Raw genomic sequence first — 16287 nt, 5'->3', positions numbered from 1 at the left:
TTAACATCCACAAAGGTGTGTGTTACTGAAACATAATTTTTCTCTCTAAAATAACCCCCATTTCCAGAGATAGCCAAATCAGGACTAATCTATTTGAAAAATAAGTCCAGTTTCAACAAACTTGGCCTAATTATTTACATAAGTTCAGCAAGAACAGTGAGTGATCATATAGATCTTTTAGAATCTGCTTTTCTGGGACTTCTTATGAGGAATCTCTAGGTGGAACTTTTAGTAGCTTCTCCAGGCCAGAAGCCAACCCATGCACTTGCCATCAGACATGCCTGCAGTACCCGCCGATTTGGGCAAATTCCTCTTCCTGAGGTCCCCAAAGTATCCTGAGGTTTTTGCACCTGCCAGGAAATGACATTCTTTACTCACCTGGTGAGGCTGCTGGGAACTCTGTAAGCAAGGTCTCAGGCCAACAGTTCCAATGGACTTTATGGCTCCAGGTTTCATAAAGTCAACCTTAGTTCCTTAAAGCTGTCTGGTCATATCTGAGTCTATGTATATCTCTCTCAAATACGACATTCCTGTCAAAGTCTTGGTAAAATAACCCATGCTTCCAATGGTGTCCTGTTACAAGGAGAACAGATACTTATTGAACTTATGCAAATGACTGATTGCTGTAGAGGAAAGAATACTTACAGAGACCTTTTGAGTTTTAGAGGGTTCAGATAGAAAAGTTGAATGCTTTGATTTGTCTACAAATGAATACTTTTACATTTCTGTAAGTCCCAGACATCTTAAGAAAAAGTTTTCTTAGTCTGGAAGAGCCAACATTAGAGAACCAGCAATGTCTAAAATGAGAGGCATAACACTATAATCCTTTAGTTCATTTAGTCCCATGCTACTAATTCTGGTTTAGGTTTGTTTTTTTTTGTTGTTGTTGTTTTGTTTTGTTGTTTTGTTTTGTTTTAATTTGAAAGACAGAGATCACAAGTAGGCAGAGAGGCAGACAGAGAGAGAGGAGGAAGCAGGCTTCCTGCCGAGCAGAGCGCCTGATGTGGGGCTCGATCCCAGGACCCTGGGATCATGACCCGAGCTGAAGGCAGAGATTTTAACCCACTGAGCCACCCAGGCGCCCCTCTGGTTTAGTTTGAATGCAGCTTTAGTTAGTTCTGGAAATTCTTACCCATTTTAGTTTAATATATTGAATACCTGTATTTGTCCTGAAAGTCATTTATATGAATCTCCTTGAAGATAAACTCATTTTACAAGAGAATCAAGACTTTGTTCAAGATTTGAAATCTTGGGGAAGTTTGTTAAAACCTTTTAAAGCACATGCCTAAGTAGGATTAGGGGTGTTAAAGATCTGATAAAACAGGGGCGCCTGGGTGGCTCAGTGGGTTAAGCCTCTGTCTTCCGCTCTGGTCATGATCCCAGAACCTTGGGATCAAGCCCTGCATAGGGCTCTCTGCTCAGTGGGGAGCCTGCTTCCCCCTCTCTCTGCCTGCCTCTCTGCCTACTTGTGATCTCTGTTAAATGGGTAAATAAAATCTTTTAAAAAAAAGATCTGATAAAACAAAACATAGAAACTGTTTTTTCTGGGCAGGCAAAGAGAAAATAATTTACATTTTCTTCTTAACAGCAGATCAATTAACCTAAGAAAACTTTGTCCTTTTTGAACAGAGAGAAAGCAGACTTTCTATACCAGTGTCTTTTAAAAAATTCACTTTAATCTTTTTTTTTAAGATTTTATTTATTTATTTGTCAGAGACAGAGGGAGAGAGAGCGAGTGAGCACAGGCAGACAGAGAGGCAGGCTCCCTGCCAAGCAAGGAGCCCGATGCGGGACTCGATCCCAGGATCCTGGGATCATGACCTGAGCCGAAGGCAGCTGCTTAACCAACTGAGCCACCCAGGCATCCCAATTCACTTTAATCTTAGTCCATCCTGACCATACCTAAAATTCCTTTTCTGAAGATTTCCCTTCACAAACCTTCTACAACTTTCCTTTGCATTCAGGTTTTGTTCCAAGACATTTCCTTCCAAACAACCATCTCATTTAGGACAAAATTACCTTTTTTTTTTTTTTTACCTTCAACAAGATGCATTTCCATTCCTTATCTTCTACTTTTCCACATACAGAGTTGTTTCCCTTATTCCCATCAGTCTTAGTTACACTTAGTAGAGTTTTGTACTCTTAGAAAAACACATGTTTACCAAAAGATTTAAATATTCTTAGTTTCTTTGCAGTAGGAAGTCAACAGCACAAACCTACATCCAGTACTCAATGCTTTAGCACTTTATCCTATTTGGAAAAGACCTAGATGTCCAACAAATTTAATTTTACTTGTTATCCAAGCAAAACTTTAAACTTTCATGTTACCGAAGACTTTGAAAACCATCTCAGCAACTACCCATTAAAACTTTGAGACAGACAATTAACCATCAGTTTAATCATCTCTTTACTAGCAGATTTTAACAAATAACACGAGATTATTTGACCTTCAGTAAACTTTGATTGAAGTTTCATGTTTACTGCTGATAACTTAAAAGACATGTCTATCTTAATTAAACCAACAAACTTCACTTAGATCAAATACTGATTTACGTTCCACCTGGGCCCACTCCATTTTGAATTTACCTGAGACACGTGGGAAGATCTGGAAGGGGGGGTGTTAGGTCCAGGGGGTGCTCTTCTTGCTCTTTGACAGTGAAGAGAGAAGGAGCCGTAGTGCAGGAAGCACCGAAGATGGTCTAGAGGCCAGTCACGCATGCCGCACCCAAGTTGGTGCAGAAGGAGGGGATGACAGAAGAAACAAGTGCTGCCAGGAGGCAGAGAAAGGATTCCTGGTTTTAGAGCTCATCAGCCCCAACAGAGGAGCAGACACCATGTTTTCCCACCAACAAGGAGGGAGGGGTTAGGCAGCCCATGTTGGGCCAGAGAATACAGGGAATTTCCCTGAAACAAAGGGAGTTTCAGCAGCTGCTTGGGAATATTCCTTAAAGACTCTGTCTCATGTTAAACTAACCACAGTTGGCTCCAGTTATAGCCATTAACAGAGGAAATGAGTGAGGGAGAAGCCCTACATCTATTAGGAGGAACAGAGAGATGAAAGTCAGAGTCCCCTTTGCTACAGATGGTCTGTGTATCCTCCAGCAACCTGGGTTTACTAGAAAAGGGCTTATTTACATAATTATCATCCAACATGTCAGGAGGGAATTTACTAGCTGACTCATTCAGGCAAACACATTCTGTGAAAGGTCCTTAGATTGGGGTCCTGGTGTAGAGCAATGAAGGCCTAGGTATGAGCAATGAAGGTATCCTAGGTCCATTTGCCCTGTTTCCTGCAGAGGAGATCTCACTGATAGATCCCACTGAGGTGGGGTGCCTGGGTGGCTCAGTGGGTTAAGCCGCTGCCTTCGGCTCAGGTCATGATCTCAGGGTCCTGGGATCGAGTCCTGCAACGGGCTCTCTGCTCAGCAGGGAGCCTGCTTCCTCCTCTCTCTCTCTCTGCCTGCCTCTGCCTGCTTGTGATCTCTCTCTGTCAAATAAATAAATAAAATCTTAAAAAAAAAAATCCCACTGAGGCCATGCAGTGTTACAGAACCTCAGTCCTTTCCTAAGTTTTGTAATCCAAATTATTTCCAGTGGGTTAAAAGGCACCCCAAGGTAGAGTCCTTAGGAACTGAAGAAGCCTACTGAGGCCATGCTCCCAGAAAAGTAAAGAAGGTCCATTACCAAATCCCCTCTGATGCCTGGGTGGTGTCCCATGCAGGATATGTCAGAGGTTCCTGTGTGTTAAAAGCAACCAGAGGCGTCCCTCAAGACATCGCCATTGATCACAATCCTGCCTTCCGCAGAAGGCATTCCTACCGTAAAAGGCCCTGGAGGGGTGCCGGTGCCCCTCCTCTTCCCCATCGCATCCAAGGCTGCTGATGGGTGCCTGGTGAATGGACCAAAACACTGTGCCATGCCATGCCATTGTCTGTCCTGAAGATTGCATACTGTTTTGCCATTTTAACCCATGGAAATACTAGAAAACTCTGGCAAGAGGAAATTACCCAATTTCATAGCTTTAAGTATTTTATAGAAGACACTGACAAGAAACATTAAAGACCGAAATCCATCATGGTCTATGAGACACCCCAACACATGTGGTCCTTATAGCCAACTTCCCTAGGAAATGGTTCCTGGTTGCATTTTAATTCAATCTGGTACTGGTTTTGGCCGGCTCCCAATGGAGATCCCGCGGCCAGAAGTGGCTAGACCAGGGATGTGGAGGGGATCACGTTAGATCAGTCAGGAGGAAAACTCACACAGGAGTCTTAAGATTGGCAACCATCCTGGTGACTCAGGTGGCTGTCCTGTGCCCAAGACAGACAACTTTATATAAGAACAGGAATAAAGAGAGGGCATCAAGTTTCTGGGTCTTATTACCATTCCGGCCAGGGTACTGACTTCCAGCCAAAAGGCAGACGCTCTCCTCCCCGTAGAGTAGCCACGGGCTAGAGGATTACAGCCTGAGCAATCGACATGCAAGTGTTCCAGTAAGACCATACTCCTTGAAAAGCCCCTGAAATGAGACTAAAGGAAGTAGAGAGAAGTACTCACCAATTTTGCACCGAAGCTCAGAGACCAAATGTAAAGACTCACAGCCCCACATTCGGGTGCCAAATGATGAAGTTTTAGCACATAGGTGAGGTTCAGTGGGGTGAGGTCCGGAGCCGATGACCAAGAAAGAATTCTTGAGACATCTTTGGTGCAAAATGGTGGTTTATTAAAGCATGGGAACAGGACCCATGGGCAGGAAGAGCTGCTGCCCCAGGGATGTGAGGAGGGTCTATTATATACCTGTAAATTGGGGAGGGGATTAGGGATGATATAAGTCTCTGAGGAATTTTAGAAGCAAGGTTTCTAGGACCTTGAGGGGCTAGTTATTGTCTGGGGAAAAGGTTATTCATTACCAGTAATAAGACCTTTTCATGAGCCCTTTAGATATCTATCTGTGGGCTATATGCTTGGGGATGATTGTCAACACTATCTTGGAGGTCTACAGATAAAGTTTCCAAAGGAATCGTTAGAGTAGACTTACAGGATCCTGATTGGGGGTAGTTGAGTCCCTAGAGGAGAGTCACTCTGAGTGTTTTAAGGGCTTGTCAGTGGGTAAGGAAATTTAATAATTTTTCTTCTGCCTCTGTTTCCCACATCTGTACTAACATTTTTACAGATGAGGACACTAAGCCTACTCAGTAAACTTAGAAACTGAAGAATAGGTGCCTCTGACAATTTGCCCGCCCCACCACCACCACCCCAAGCTAATTGTTGAATAAAATAAGCCAGATGTGTTTTTAGGGAGTGGGTGAGTGCAGCAACTCAGGAGGGACTGGCTAGGACTCTGAGCTGCTTGCGGTTGGTTACATTTTCGCTATACTCAGTTGCCGGTCTCCCTTTGCCCGTTTCCCCACCTGAACCGGGTGAAGTGTGTTAATTTCTCTGCCCTTTTCTCCTGTCCCCGCCCTCCCCAGCTTCGCAGGTGAGAAGCAGAGAGTGGGCACTAGAAGAGCGCCTTCAAAGAGCAAAGCGACAGTCAAGACTGAGGAGGATTCCTCTCAGCTTGGCTGGTCTAGGGACCACGTGTGGACCGCGGGCTCTGGCGCACCCTGGTGGCCGGGCAGCTCCCGCGTGACGCCGCCAGACCACGTGTGAAGTGGAAGCGGCCATATTTCATCGGGGCAATGGCCATCTTGGTAAGGGCGATATTCTCTACTGTAGTTTTTACCCTCTCCTCATAGTTCGCCAATATCTGAAGCGAGAGAAAGGGATGGGGACTTATAAAATATCCTCTTCTCCAAAATATCCTCATTCTCCAAGGAATGGCTGATAACCTCGGCTTAGATTGGAGGCCAGAGCAGGATTTCCCTTACCAAGAGGGCGACAGGCGCCGGGACGTAATCAGCTCGCGCCTCCGGGAGTTCGGCGCGCAAGCCCCGCGGTGGCGTCACGGATTCGCGACCGGGCCGGCGCTGGGGGAAGGAGGTAGGAGCGGCCGAGGCGCGGGCGGAGCCGGGGTCCGGGGGGGCGGGGTGCAACGCGGGGAGGGGGGGCGCGGGCGGCGGCGGGGCGGCCAGGCCTGAGAGCACCCCCCACCCCGGAGGGCTGGAGGCGGGGTGCTCAGAGACCGGGGCACTTTCGGTGCCCAGTCTAGAGGGCTCTCGCGGGTGGCTGTACCCATTTTCCAGAGCGGGCGACTGAGACCCGGAGGAATTGCGTCCTGTTCGCGGCGAGCCAGCTCCGGACCTGCCTCTGAGCACTTTCCAGGCTTTGGGGTAACAGAGCTGGGTACGGACGCTCCAGACTCTTGCAGTGGGGTCAGGGCCGGGGATAGGGACGAGGGGCAGGGAGAGCTCAGAAGGGGTTGGCAGAAGGGCTTCTGGGAAGAGACTGTTGAACTTCCATCTTCTATTCTCTCTTTTACTTTGACATCCAATCAACTTGGGACTTGATTCCCTCCTAAATGCATCCCCCTGACCATCCAACGGCACTCCCCGGATCCCTGCCAAAGTTCCCTACATATCTCACCCCTCCATATCACCTCCTGAACCAACCCCAGGGCTCTTAGCGCGGATCTGCGCTTCAGGGTTCAAACGCATTCCGCATCTTCTCAACACCGTGGAGTACAGATCCCCTCCTCCCAGCCTGCCTCCCCCACACTTCTGGGGGCTCCGAGCTCCTCACACTTTTAGGCCTTTTCTTAGATACCTCCTTCAGAAAGCCCTTTGACACCCCTTAGCCCCGAGGCTGGGTCAGAACCCCCCTCTGGGCTTCCCTAGCGCGGCAAGTCCCCATCACAGTTCTCTTGGCAAACTGTCACCCTTTTCGTTTATCTCCCAGCCAGGCTGGCAGTCACATCGGTCCTGCCTCTTTCCCCCAGCGTCCCACACATACTAGGTGCTCAGTGCATGTTTACTGAGTGACAAAAGTGTGTGTGAGCAAGTATTTACCACCAGAGGAGAAAACCTGTCTGTATTAGTCAGCTCAGGCTGCTATTAAAAAAAAAAAAAAAAAAAAAACACAGAGTGGGTGACTTAAACAACAGAAGTTTATTTGCTCATGGCTCTGGAGGCTAGGAAGTCTAAGATCAGAGTGCCAGCCAGTTTGGTTCCTGGTGCAGGCAGTCTTCCTGACTTGGAAGAGAGCAAGCTCTGGTGTCTTTTGCTCTTTGAGGAACACCAGCCCCATTACTTCACTTCTGTTACCTCCTCATTGGCCCTGTCTCCAAAGACAGTCGCACTGAGGGTTAGGGCTTCAACATATTAATATTGAGGGAACATCAACATCTCGTCCCAGCCTGAAGAGAGGATCAAAATTGTCCTGTCAGGCTTTGGGATGAAGTTGAGGGTCTTAAGCAGTGGGCCGTGGGAGGAGAGAACACTGGGCCGAATCCCTGTGAGTGGGCGGGATTTTCATAGGAGGAGGGAATGGGGCAGGGTGTATCAGGCGAGGGAACAGCAGGAGCAAAGGCTCAGAGGCTGGAGAGGGAGGTGAGTGGGAAGAACAGGGAGAAGCTGAGCTTGGACACAACCCAGATGTGAAGTAAATACTGAGGGAGCTCTGGAAGTAGACGCTTATTCGTTCATTTGCTCAGAACATTCATTGAGCTCCTGCTGTACAGGGCACTGGGGATGTAGTAGTGACCACGGTAGTCCTTGCCCTCACAGAGCTCCCAGCCTGCTGAGAAAGATGGCCATTTGTCAAATAATCACATAAATGAACATAAAACAGCAATTCAAACAAGTGCCTCAGAAGTTTGTGGTCTAAGAGAGGGTGTCTCAGGGAGGGCTTCCTGGAGGCAGCAGCACCTGAGCTAGGCTCTGAAATTTAAATAGGAGTTAAAACCTGGGTAAAAAGAGGAGTGAGGAGCAGCCAGGTGGCAGGCAGAGGAAGTGCAAAGGCCCTTAAGCGAGAACCTGCTTGGGGTGTTTGAAAAATGGCAGGGAGGCTGGTGTGGCTGCCACTCAGAGTGAGTGGAAGGTGGAGGGAGAGTAGGGTGGGGAGTCTCCAAAATCTGTAACTTAGACAGTGACTCCCAGTTCTTGGCACTCCCCTGGGGAATCCAGGGTGGGGGTGTTCTGTCAGCTATACTGTAGACATTCAGTAATAAATGCTTGATTTAGGGGCCAAGGAGCAGCTGAGGGAAGTGCGAGATCAGGCTAGTGGACCCCCGTGGCAGCTCATGCATCCTGTCCGGGGAGGGACTGGAATCCCGTGTCTCAGCTCAGGGAGCACTTCGGCTGTGATTGCAGAGCCAGGATTCAACCCTGAGTCTTCTGGGTCCCCTGATGTCCCCGACTTTGCCCTGCTCTGCCCCATGGGGCTCTCTCCTCAGTCTCAGCATGGGCCACCTGGCCAAGGGGTCACCCCTTGATGTGAAGTGGGGGGCCCCAGTGGTCTCAGAAGCTGGGACCCTGGGATGGGGGAGTGGTTAGGATCACAGAGTTGGGACTGAGGGTCTGCCACAAGGTCTTTGCATATCCTCTGCCCTCTGCCCAGACGTCCCAGCTCTTCATCCTCACAGGGCTGCCTCCTTTAGGTCTCAGCCCTGCTGCCACACACCAGCACTGGGAGAATTCACTCAGACACTGTGTAGAAAGCCCTGAGCCCAATGTGCACAACTGTGCAAATGGGAGCTGATGTTAAGATTTTCCAGTGGGGCTGTGAGGTGGGAGCCCTCTGGCCCACAAGTCACACAGCTAGGAAACTAGAATGGGGTGGCCTGGTGGTCCTGAGTCAGAGAGGCCCCCCCCATTCTTTCTCCTTCCTTCTTGGATGCTGAGCCTGTTTCCCTAAGGGAACGGAGCTGGAGATGTTCAGGGGACAACCAACCAGGGACATCAGCCCATTTCCCAGATGAGGAAAACTGAGGCCCAGAGAGCTGAAAGCACATACCTGGGCTGCACAGCCTTCCCTTCCTCACCTGGAAGGCAGGCTTTGGAGGTGAGACCCTAGACTAAGTGCTAGGCAACCTGGCGAGGTACCTTGACTCCCCCACCTCTGAATGGGAAAAAGGGCAGTTCCCAGATTTAAGGCTTTGGAGGCATTCTGTGGAGTTGGTCCTTACGAAGGGTTGGTGTCTGCCATTTGTGTGCATCACTTCCCCAGCACCCAGCGTAGGACTCACACAGACCAGGGGCCTGCTGGACAGCAGCTTTCCAGTCATCACATGTTGCCAGCTGTGCAAGCCTAGGCTGGGTCATTGGGAGCTGCTCACAGCAACTGCTTACTTGGGTGAGGAGGACTTGGCCGCAGGGCTCTGGGGACTAAAGCCTTATAAGTGGTAACATCGGAGGTGCCACACACAGACTGGCCCCCAGGGGGCCCCAGAATCATGACTCTAAAAGCCAAAAAATGGAAACAACCCAGATGTTCATCAGTGCTGGATGGATAAACAAAACGTGGTCTGTTTATACGTGGAATATTACTCAGCCTTCAAAAGGAATGAAACTCTCCCATGCTAAAAAACAGATGAACCTTCCAAAATCACACTGAGTGAAAGAGTGTATGATTCCATGTATATGAAATGTCCCAAAGAGGCAAATTCTTAGAGACAGAAAGGGGAAGGGAGAGTGACCGCTTGTGGATGTGGGGTTTCCTTTTTGGGGGGATAGAAATATTCTGGAACTAGATAGAGGTGATGGTTGTACATTGTGAATGTTCTAAATGCCACCAAATTGTGCACTTTAATAGAGTTCATGGTTTTGTTGTGTGCATTTTACCTCAATAAGTTTTTTTAAAGATTTTATTTATTTATTTGAGAGAGATTGCGAGAACAAGTGGGGGAGGGGCAGAGGGAGAAGCTGACTCCCTGCAGAGCGGGGAGCCAGATATGGGACTCTATCCCCGGACTGCGGGATCATGATCTGTGCTGAAGGCTGTCGCTTAACCGACTGAGCCATCCAGGCACCCCTTGATACATTTTTTTAAAAAGGAGATCATGAATTCTGAAGCCCTCGTTCTATAGACAAGGCCATCAAGGCTCCAAGGGGATCCTGACTGCAGGTGTTAGTCTGGGGATACCAGGGTGGATGCCCCCTACTCACTGTTCCCTTCCCTCCTCCTGCAGCCTGCTGAGGGATGCCCAAGAAGTTCCAGGGTGAGAACACCAAGTCGGCAGCGGCCCGGGCACGGAGGGCTGAGGCCAAGGCAGCAGCTGATGCCAGGAAGCAGAAGGAGCTGGAGGATGCCTACTGGAAGGATGAGGACAAACACGTCATGAGGAAGGAACAGCGCAAGGTGGGTGGCTCCCAGGCTCCTGCACCTGAGGCTAAAGTGGGCAGTCAACATGGAAACGTGGTAGAAGGTGGCTGGAGGCCCCTGGAGCTTTGGCTTAAAGGGTGAGGAGACACTGGACATGGAGCAAGGGCAAGGTGGGAGGTGGAGACAGAGGCTCGTGCAAAGGCCCTGGGGTGGCTAGGACTTGGCATGTTTAGGGAATGGGAAGGCATCCACCACCCTGTGTGGGCTTACTTTGTCCTTCATGTCATGTCAGGGTTGGGCTAGATTGGCCTTCTCACCGTGGAGTGATTCTGCACTCAGCGGACACTTGGCACATCTGGAGACATTTTGGACTGTCACAACCAGTGGGTGGAAGGTGCTACTGGCATCTGGTGGGTGGGGGCCAGGCATGCTGCCCAGCACACTTCATGATACTGGACAGCCCCATAGTAAATGATGAGCCAGCCCCATGTCAGCTGTGCCAAGAACTGCTGTAATAGGTCCCTTGGATCCACCCTCCTAGCCCCAGGGCTCGCCGGCTCTTCCAGGTGTGTGTAAAAACACAGAAGAGTGCGGGCGTGGCTGTCTGCCCTCTAATGGGTGTCTGCCCTCTGATGGGTGATTGGTGTCTGGGTTGTCGATCAGGGCTGTTACTGATTTGCTGGGTCCAGTAGGTGGCACCAGAGACCCATTTATAGCTATGCCGCCTGGTCCCCTGAGCTGGTCAGAGGTTCTTGTCCAGATTGGTAACAGTGGTAGAAAATAGCGGGGGTGACATGCCATCCCTGCTTGCCCAATTCATGGTGCACCTGGGCACTTTTGTGAATTTTCCCTATCACATTCCTGTGCGAAACTGGATCCTGCCTTGTTTTTAGTTGGACATTGGTCACTGGTTCCCTCCCCAGGCCCTGTGCTGCACTGGGTCCATGGAGGTCTTTAAATTTTCTTTTTTACTATCAGTATTTTGACAATATAGGAAAGTTGAAGACCCAAAAGACAAAAAGCATTGTCTGCCAAAAAGGCGTTATGCAGAGAGAAAAGCCAGAGAGGTCAGGCTCACTGCTCAGCGGGGAGTCTGTTTCTCCCTCTGCCCCTCCCCCTGCTCGAGTAACCACGATCTCTCTCTCTCAAACTGAAAAAAAAAATAAAATTTATATAAAACAAGTAAAATTTATTTATTTGACAGAGAGAGCACAAGCAGGGGGAGCAGGAGAGGGAGAAGCAGGATCTCCACTGAGCAGAGAGCCCGATGTGGGCCTCGATCCCAGGATCCTGGGATCATGACCTGAGTTGAAGGCAGATGCTCAACTGACTGAGCCACCCAGGTGCCCCTAAAGCCTCTGATTCTCTATCTCAGTTCAGGTCTTGATCTCAGGATCTCGAGTTCAAGCCCCACATTGAACATACTTAAACAACAGCAGCAAACAAAAAGGAAAAAATAAAATCTTTAAAAGAGAAAAGCAAATCCATGCTCACTCCAAAGCACTAAAAAGTAACACCTCCTCCCCTCACATGACACCAAAGACCTTTTTTGCCGGATATTCTACCCCGAAGCCCATGTCCTGAGCTAAATAGGGTCCCACAGCCTTGTTTCTCCTGGTCCTCAGTCATCAGCCATGGACGGGGCTATAATTCATCGCCCGTCCTGGAAGTCAGTGTTTCATCTCCACTTGTTCCATATTAAGCAACTGGGCGATGAGCACCTGACTGTCTGGGCTTCATGTCAATTATTCATAGACTCGTTCCTTACAGCTCTGGAATATTTTGCGAAGCAGACTTACATCTCCCATCACCAGATACTGCCAACTGCTAATTGCTCTTTTTTAAAAACGGCAAGTGACTTTTTAAAAAAATTTTGCTGAATGTCAGAGTATAAATGCTCTGATTCCCTCCTCAGTCCCATGTCCCTAGAGACTGATGGTGACAAGCCGCATGTCTTTCCTGAGTTATTGGAGCCTTTGGGAATTCATGCATTCATTCAGCATACTTTTACTAAGCACCTACTGGGTACTGGGCCCCGGGTCAGAAGGCAGCTCTTCAAAACCCGGGCCAGGGACTGCCTCCAGGACAAACCACCTAGAAGATGAGAAACAGGAACCTGTGGGACACAGGAAAAAGCCACAGAGTGGAAGGGCCCAACAGGGAGCCAGGAACTCGGGAGGAGCCAGAGGAAGCAGGGAAGGAGGCTACATTGGTGCGCTGGGAGGAGAGAGCAGCCAGTGCCAAGGTCAAGGCAGGACTGAATGAACACAGGCTGTATGAGTACCATGAGGGGGTCAGGGGCCTTGGGAGGACATTATCTCTGATTGATGGTTAAACTGAGGATCAAAGCACACTGGCCTGTCCTGAGAGGCCTGGACACAGGTGGGGGAGCCTCCCGCCTTTTTTTAAAAGATTTTATTTCTTTATTCAAGAGAGAGCACAAGGAGGGGGAGCAGCGGGCAGAGGGAGAAGCAGGCTCCCGCAGGGAGCCTGATGTGGGGCTTGAACCTAGGACCCTGGGATCATGACCCAAGCCAAAGACAGATGCTTAATTGACCAAACCACCCAGGCACCCCCAAGGGAGCCCCTAACCTTTAACCTCTCCCCCACTTTCCTACTGGATAGGCAGGGTAGAGGTCAGAGGCCCAGGGGGTATCCTCAGGCATATGGAGTCATCTTCTGGGACACTTAGTCCCACTATAGGAGTGTCACAGAGGGCACTGAAGGAGTGGGGACCATCCTCAAGGCATGGAAATCAGGTGGCAGAGTTGGAGACAGAGGATAGGCAAGTGGGTACCTGGGCTGCAGGGCCCTGTGGGGGTGCAAGTGGGAGGTGGCAGAACATTCCAAGCCTATGGCTGCCCTGCATTATAAATGAACCAGAACATGGCTCTTCCTCCTAGAGTAGTCGAGGGGCAGCGGCCAAGGGCAAGTCCTGTAGGCCAGATGGCATCAAGGTCTCTCTGAGGAGCAAAGGTGGGACCAGACCCTTGTGACACTGGGCTGGGGACACTGTCCTAGGGCACTGGGCTGGGGCACGATCCCTGCTCTAGCCAACAAGTGTGTTCAGACCCTCCCTGGCTCCTGTCGCCCCCCCCTTTCCACATTTCCCCTCCCTGCTCCAGCCACACCAACCTCTAGGAGGTTCCTGCTTCACAGCCTTTGCACCTGCATTCCCACAGCTAAGGACGCTCCTGTCCTCCAGCTAGCTCCTGGCTGGCTTCTCCTCCAGCCCAGGTGTCACTTTTCCTTCAAGAACCACCCACCCACCTGCCGTGGCCACGGTTCCCTGTTGTTCCCATAGTCACATAGGCTGGGAGCCCTCAGGTAGTCCTGTAGCACAGGGTTTAGCACATAGCAGGGCCTCGGTCCACCTGTGCCAATGGGGGGGGTCGACTCCTGATCACCCCTTCCCCCCCAGGAGGAGAAGGAGAAGCGGCGCCTGGAGCAGCTTGAGCGCAAGAAGGAGACGCAGCGCCTGCTGGAGGAGGAGGACTCTAAGCTCAAGGGCGGCAAGGCCCCCCGTGCGTCTGCGCCCAGCAAGGTCACCCGGGCCCAGATCGAGGAGACACTCCGCCGAGACCACCAGCACAAAGAAGCCCCAGACCCAGGTGGGCTCTAGAGCTGCCTTTTTACCCAGTAAAGGACAGGCTGTGGGGCTGCCCCTGGCTGAGTTTAGCGCCCCTTCCTCAGCCCCAGAGAAGCTGCCTGGGCTGTGGTGAAGCATGGGTGGGCAGCGGCCTGGCGGGTCTGGCTTTGAGCATGGGGAGCATGGGCACACACAGGCTGCATTTGCTTGCTCTGCACCTGACCCGGCTTGTGCCTCAGGGGGTCCTCAGGGCATTAATGAGGTGCCTTGAGGCTGAGAAGACACCAGCTGTGAGTTGGGCACCTCTTGTGTGCCCAGCTGCAGGCTAGGTAAGAGGACAGCGTGCCCTAGGCAGGGGCCAGGGAGGGCCAGAGGGCTCCCCCATCCTTCTTTGCCGGCCAGCCTCTTCTCTCCCCTCTCTTCCCCCACTGTGTCTCTGTCATCTCTCTGGAATCTTGCATCCCTGCTTATCTCTCTCTGTCTCTGTGTATGTCTCTTGTCACTTGGCTGCCTCCCACCTTCAGTCGAGAAAGCCAAGAGCCACTTGGAGGTGCCGCTGGAGGAGAATGTGAACCGCCGTGTGCTGGAGGAGGGCAGCGTGGAAGCACGCACCATTGAGGATGCCATTGCCGTGCTCAGGTAATGGGCGGGGCTTGGGCACGGGGCGGGGCTACGCTTCGAGGCGGGGCCGCCGCCATAGACCCGCCCCTTAACGCCCTTGTCCACTCCTAGCTTGGCAGAAGAGGCTGCGGACCGGCACCCAGAGCGCCGCATGCGGGCGGCCTTCACTGCCTTCGAGGAGGCACAGCTGCCGCGGCTCAAGCAAGAAAACCCCAACATGCGGCTGTCACAGCTGAAGCAGCTGCTCAAGAAGGAGTGGCTGCGGTCGCCAGACAACCCCATGAACCAGCGGGCCGTAACCTTCAATGCCCCCAAGTGAGCCCAAAACTGGGGGAGCCGCCCCACAGGCGGTCAGGGTCGTGAAGTCACACGCCCTTCTGCTGGGTCAGCTGCGTGGGTTACAGAGAGGTCCGGGGCTGAGGCGCGTGTCCTGGGGGCTACGTGGCATCATAGGTCATGCCTCCCACTGGAGAGTCCCCGTTTCGAGTGATGCCTGCCACCCCCTTCCTGCACCCGCAGAGCCCTGGGAATGATGCCCAATAAAGGCAGTCGGTGAGGCAGAGTGCGCTCTAGGAGTCTCTGTGGGCGGCAGGTTGGTGGTGGGGAGAGGAGGGTTGGAATGAATGCCAGGGAATGCAGGGGGTCACAGCCAGAGAAGATCAGGGCTCCCAAATGCCCTCCTGTCGCAGCAAGCCCACTGTCACCTGGGCCTGGCTCTTATGCATTCCCACCTGGCTGGGCCACTTGTCCATGAAGGGACCTGTACCACCACCCCCAGAAGCCATGGCTGGGCTGCTGCAGGAGGACTGCTCAGAGAGGTTGAAATGCTGGCTCTGGTCACAGAGCACTTCAGGGCAGGACCAGAGGCAACCTAGAGATGATGTAGTTAGCATCCTGAGATTCTGGTTCAAAGTCAGCAGTCAGGTCACATACTGTGCTTGGGGTTCAGGAAATGCTGGTTGCTGTGGTGTTAGTCCGATGTGGGAGGCATCTGGGTCAAGTCCTGGGCCAGCTTCCCAGTGGAGGATTTCTTCAGAGCAGGCCTGAGTGGGAGAGGAGTCAGATTCCATCGTATAGGCAGGCAAGAGCCTGGAAGCTGGAGCACGCAGGTGGTTCTGGGTAGGAGTAAGTGTCCCATCAGAGGCCACATGTTTTGGGAAGGGCTGGGTGAAATCTGCACCTGGTTCTGGGTTCCTAGAACTCAGTTGGCCTTGGAGAGTTCGAAGAAAGGGAGGGTAGCAACCAGATGGGCCCACACATGTTAGGGAGGGTCTAAGTATTTACCAGGTCACTGCTATGGCTCCCACCCAAGCAATACCCTCCCTGCACCCACAGGGCTTTCCATGTGGCCTCTGGTCCCCATTCCCCCCGAGTTGTGTGGTGTCAGGGCTGGGCCAGAGGGGGCCATGACAGTTTCATGGAGGGAGGGCCCTGAAGGATGCGCAGCAATTCTCTACACATACAGGAACAGAAAGGGCTGAAGGAACCACCTGTACAAAGGCCTAGATGTCACAACTCTCCTATTCAAGGAAGGGGTGCCATTAATAATTGGGTTCAGCTAAAATGCAGAATGGAAGGTGCCTGAAACGATGGTAGCTGGCATAAAACTAACCAACATATATGGAGCACTGGTTTAGTGTGGAGATCCTGGAGCCAACTCTAAGAATGACCACAAGGCATGTGAGGAATCCAGGAAGTAACCTAGAAGACCCTGTGGGGATTAGGGAAGTGAGGCAGAAGGCCACCAAGAAACATGGTTGGGGGGGGTGGTTCAAGAGGGGGGAAGGTGACCACTTAATGGGGATTAGACCAGCTGTGGGAACCATCCCCTGGATGCTGAGCCCTGGCTTAGCACATGGTAATGTTTCACTGAACCC

The 16287-nt window shown here is 51.3% G+C and overlaps 1 protein-coding gene across 3 annotated transcripts; it reads left to right on the top strand.

The window, feature by feature from the left end:
* Window positions 1-5819: 5819 nt before the first annotated feature.
* CCDC124 (coiled-coil domain containing 124) lies at window positions 5820-14972 on the top strand. 3 transcript variants are annotated; one of them, XM_044253929.1, is made up of 6 exons: window positions 5820-5982; window positions 6186-6285; window positions 10067-10236; window positions 13622-13811; window positions 14314-14428; window positions 14522-14972. In XM_044253929.1, exons 3-6 carry the CDS (start codon window positions 10078-10080, stop codon window positions 14727-14729), a joined length of 672 nt encoding a protein of 223 aa, XP_044109864.1. In that variant the 5' UTR covers window positions 5820-5982; window positions 6186-6285; window positions 10067-10077; the 3' UTR covers window positions 14730-14972. The 3 variants fall into 3 exon arrangements, with proteins under 3 accessions (XP_044109864.1, XP_044109866.1, XP_044109867.1); XM_044253931.1 differs by lacking the exon at window positions 6186-6285; XM_044253932.1 differs by lacking the exon at window positions 5820-5982 and having other exon boundaries at window positions 6073-6285.
* The last annotated feature ends 1315 nt before the right edge of the window (window positions 14973-16287 follow it).

This window comes from Neovison vison, chromosome 6 (assembly GCF_020171115.1).
Source record: "Neovison vison isolate M4711 chromosome 6, ASM_NN_V1, whole genome shotgun sequence".
Lineage (NCBI taxonomy): Eukaryota > Metazoa > Chordata > Mammalia > Carnivora > Mustelidae > Neogale > Neogale vison.
This window is presented reverse-complemented; position numbering and strand designations above follow the sequence as displayed.